Raw genomic sequence first — 3,419 nt, 5'->3', positions numbered from 1 at the left:
GGGAAATGTGGGGAATTCCCGATAGAACTTTGGGTGGGATGAGGCAGGGTTTGTCGCACAGTAGGAATAGCCCAACAACCAACTGACTTTTCTCCAGCTCTACTGGACTCATAGCTTTTCTGTAGGCAGGTCCAGTGTGCATGAAAGCTGGACAGCAAAATGAAGCTAGATGAAAGTGACAGGATTCCGAAGAAGGGACGAAGTAAAAATTGAGGAAGAAAAACAAGGTATATATTTAAAATTATCTTGTTTTAATGACAGATATTAAACATCTAATAAAGTGGTAATGACCCTGCTCACCATGAAAGCATACTGCAAAAATGTGTAGCATTATTTGGATTTAACATACACAAACACAATATACTGGGACTAACTGCAGCTGTGCTTACTAGTAAACAATATGCGCAACGTTCGCAGTGATGCAGTGCCATGGTGCAAACCCTGAATTACAACACAATCTGAATTATGACCTAGAGAAACAGTACAGTTCTTGACAATCGATGAGAGATCATGAACAGAGAAAAGGTGAGAAATATAGATAGAGGGAAAGATGAAGTGGAAAGATAAAAAAATCAGGAGAATAAAGATTTATGAAATCGAAAAGGGGCATTTTGTAAAATGGCAATAAAGGGGGTCCAGCACATTTGCTTAAACAATAATTAAAATGTGGAGAACGGAAAAGAACTAGGAAATGAAACAACATACAAATGAATGGCAAACAGGGCGCGTGGAAAGATGAAACAAATGAGTTACAGATATTTATAGAGGTGAGTTTATGAAGTTTGAGTAAATCAAGGCAGTCAATTCATTTGGCGCAAATAGACACTGTGAGCTATGAAGGTTGGGCCATTTAGGTATTCTGGTGACACTAATAGGAAAAGAGAAACAAAACGATAGAAAAGAAATAGAATGCGAAAGAGGGTCTGAAACGGACAGACTGAAAGGGAAAAAAGAGCAAAAGGACAAAAGAAAATAGAAGCATGCCACAGGGATATTGTTTTTCCTAAAATATAAGCCTTATTGTGCATTGTTGGCGAATAAAAAGAAGAATGAGTTCTCACAGTGGACGCGCTGCCCTACATAGATGTACAGACATGTATTCTCGATGCAAGGGCAACTGGGGATGGGCACAGCATGCTTTGAGTGGCCTGATCTGCTTCCCTGGGAAAGTCAAATGTGCTGCACAACATTCCTTTTTCACTATATTCCTTTTAAGTTGATGGGAGGATATGGTCAAGACCTGCTTTCCCTCCTATAACTGTTCTTAAAAGTGTTTGAAAGTTTATATTAATTTCCAGGCCATATTGGTTTGCCCATTTCCAGATTCTTCAACGTTGGCACCTTGCAAAGTTCTGCAAAAAGTAATCTTCCGCCCTCCCGCTTGATTTCTGGCAGGTGAAATAAAAAAAATCATTTTCATAAAACTCCCAGACCTCGCTATGTCACGACAGGACTCCATTGTTCCATGCTCAGTGTCTGCCCCACAATCCTTTCTGGGTTGTCATTTTATTTTTTTACCAAGATTTAGTCCCTGGTACAAATAGGTTGGCACAATGTTATGGTGGAGTCAACTTGTGTCCAGCTTTTCACAGCTCATAATGGCTACCGTATCCCAGCCAATGGTTGAACAAATGTGTTTAGTTTGGTGTTCGTAAGCCATAGCAGTTTCTCTAGCAATGGAGTTAAAGGCCTTAGTGGAAAGCTCCTGTCTCTCCGGATGCGCCTTCCGTTCTCCAAACACCGCATTGCTAAGTTATATTGAATGTATGAATCGCAAGTGCAGTAAAGGTGTGTCCACTATTTTGAAAAGATGAAGGCTGCCGGTCACGTTATATAAAATGAATACAAAGTCGACAAACAAAATATTATTGGAGCAGGAACAAACCGCAAACGACAGCGAATACTGTTTAACTGGACTCCACTGCGATCAATTGCAGTCTCAATGGAAAGCCTCCTCGGCAGATATGTCCCTCAGTACAGAGCGTCCTGTGAGAGAACGGATTTACTCTTAGGAACTAGCCCCATTGTTCTGCTGCCCTGGACGCTTTTCGTGGGAGATGGTTTTTTTTGTATACTTTCTCACTCTTATGAGCTGAGCTATTTTTGACATAGGCCTCGCATCTGCTCACCATTTGTGAATGATACGATTGTCAAATTGGTGCACACGCAAGGCTCCCATCAACAGCCGCTGACAGTATGGCAGGGAAGCCAGATGCTGGCGCCAGAATCCTACTCCTTGTTCCCAGTTTAGTATTAGTTATATTCATTTCGACTCAATTTTAAGGACGCCAACTACCCCCTCCTGACAGTACTGTCTCTTTCTTGGACACAGAGCAAGCACCGGACAGACACAGCCGTGATTGCTTCAACTATCAAGGGATTCCACTCAAGATGGCAGGAAGGACAGTGGAGGCTTTGTACATACCATCTCGGCCGGTGTCTTGGTGGACACGGGGACTCAGTGGGAGGCAGACATGGACCATGCTCCTTCCATTCGCCAGACCGAGAAGGCGTAGCTTAGCCGCTCGTGGGCCAGGTAGTTACAGCTGGCAATCTTGTGGTCCAACTCATCACTCTGCAATACCTGGTACAAGAAGTCTATGTAGCGTGAGGCCAGCTTCAGTGTTTGGATTTTGCTCAGCTTGTCTGACGGAAGTGTGGGTATGATTTTGCGCAGCTCAGCAAAGGCGTCATTCAGAGACTGGGTTCGTTGACGCTCCCGCACATTGGCAATGACCCTCTGTGTGTGGACATCCTCATAGGACTGCGGCAGGGGGCTTCGCTTATTCCTCTTGCCTGATGGGGATGGTGAGCCTTGGTCATCAACGGCCTTGCCCAGCTGGCTCCGCTTGCGCATGCATTTCTTGTGTAGTCGGTCGGCCTCCTCCTCCTCGCTGGTCTCCAGGCTACCTTCGGGCGACTCAGGACACGAGCTCTCCTCCTTCATCTTCACCGTCACTAGCTTTCCAAGGTGCACACCTTCGCTTAAATGTAAGAAGGTGTTCCACCCAAGGCAACCACTGCTGGAGTCCAGGGAGGCGAAGTTACCAGAAAACACTGAGCCGGGACTGAACATAGGTGACACCATATGTCCCAGACACACAGGCCGAGCACTGCTCACTTCCAGAGCGCCTTAGACTTCCACATTTTTTACCAACACACCGGCTTTTTCTCTCTTCCCCTCTTGTTTCAGGAAGGAGAGGAGGAACCCTGGAAGAAATTGAGAAATTGTACTGCCTGATTGGGTAGCCAAGGGTGAGAGGGTGGGATTGAAGGAAAGGCCAGAGTTTTGGGTGGGTGGAGGGGGGGGGGGGCGAGGGAGGAGGCAGCGTCGAAAGCAATCAGTCACTGAAAGGTACTGTGAACGCAGCCTGAGTTTATGTGATCCAGATTTCATCCCCTGCAGCCCTTGAAGGTTC

General features: G+C 45.5%; 1 protein-coding gene across 1 annotated transcript; it reads right to left on the bottom strand.

Moving 5' to 3' along the window:
• Positions 1–230: 230 nt before the first annotated feature.
• LOC138292444 (twist-related protein 2-like) lies at positions 231–3,189 on the bottom strand. The gene has a single exon (XM_069231041.1). It carries the CDS (start codon positions 3,086–3,088, stop codon positions 2,459–2,461), a length of 630 nt encoding a protein of 209 aa, XP_069087142.1. The 5' UTR covers positions 3,089–3,189; the 3' UTR covers positions 231–2,458.
• Between the last annotated feature and the right edge of the window lie 230 nt (positions 3,190–3,419).

Source organism: Pleurodeles waltl, chromosome 4_2 (genome assembly GCF_031143425.1).
Source record: "Pleurodeles waltl isolate 20211129_DDA chromosome 4_2, aPleWal1.hap1.20221129, whole genome shotgun sequence".
Classification (NCBI taxonomy): domain Eukaryota; kingdom Metazoa; phylum Chordata; class Amphibia; order Caudata; family Salamandridae; genus Pleurodeles; species Pleurodeles waltl.
The sequence above is the reverse complement of the archived record's forward strand: the minus strand, read 5'-3'. Positions and strand labels throughout refer to the sequence as shown.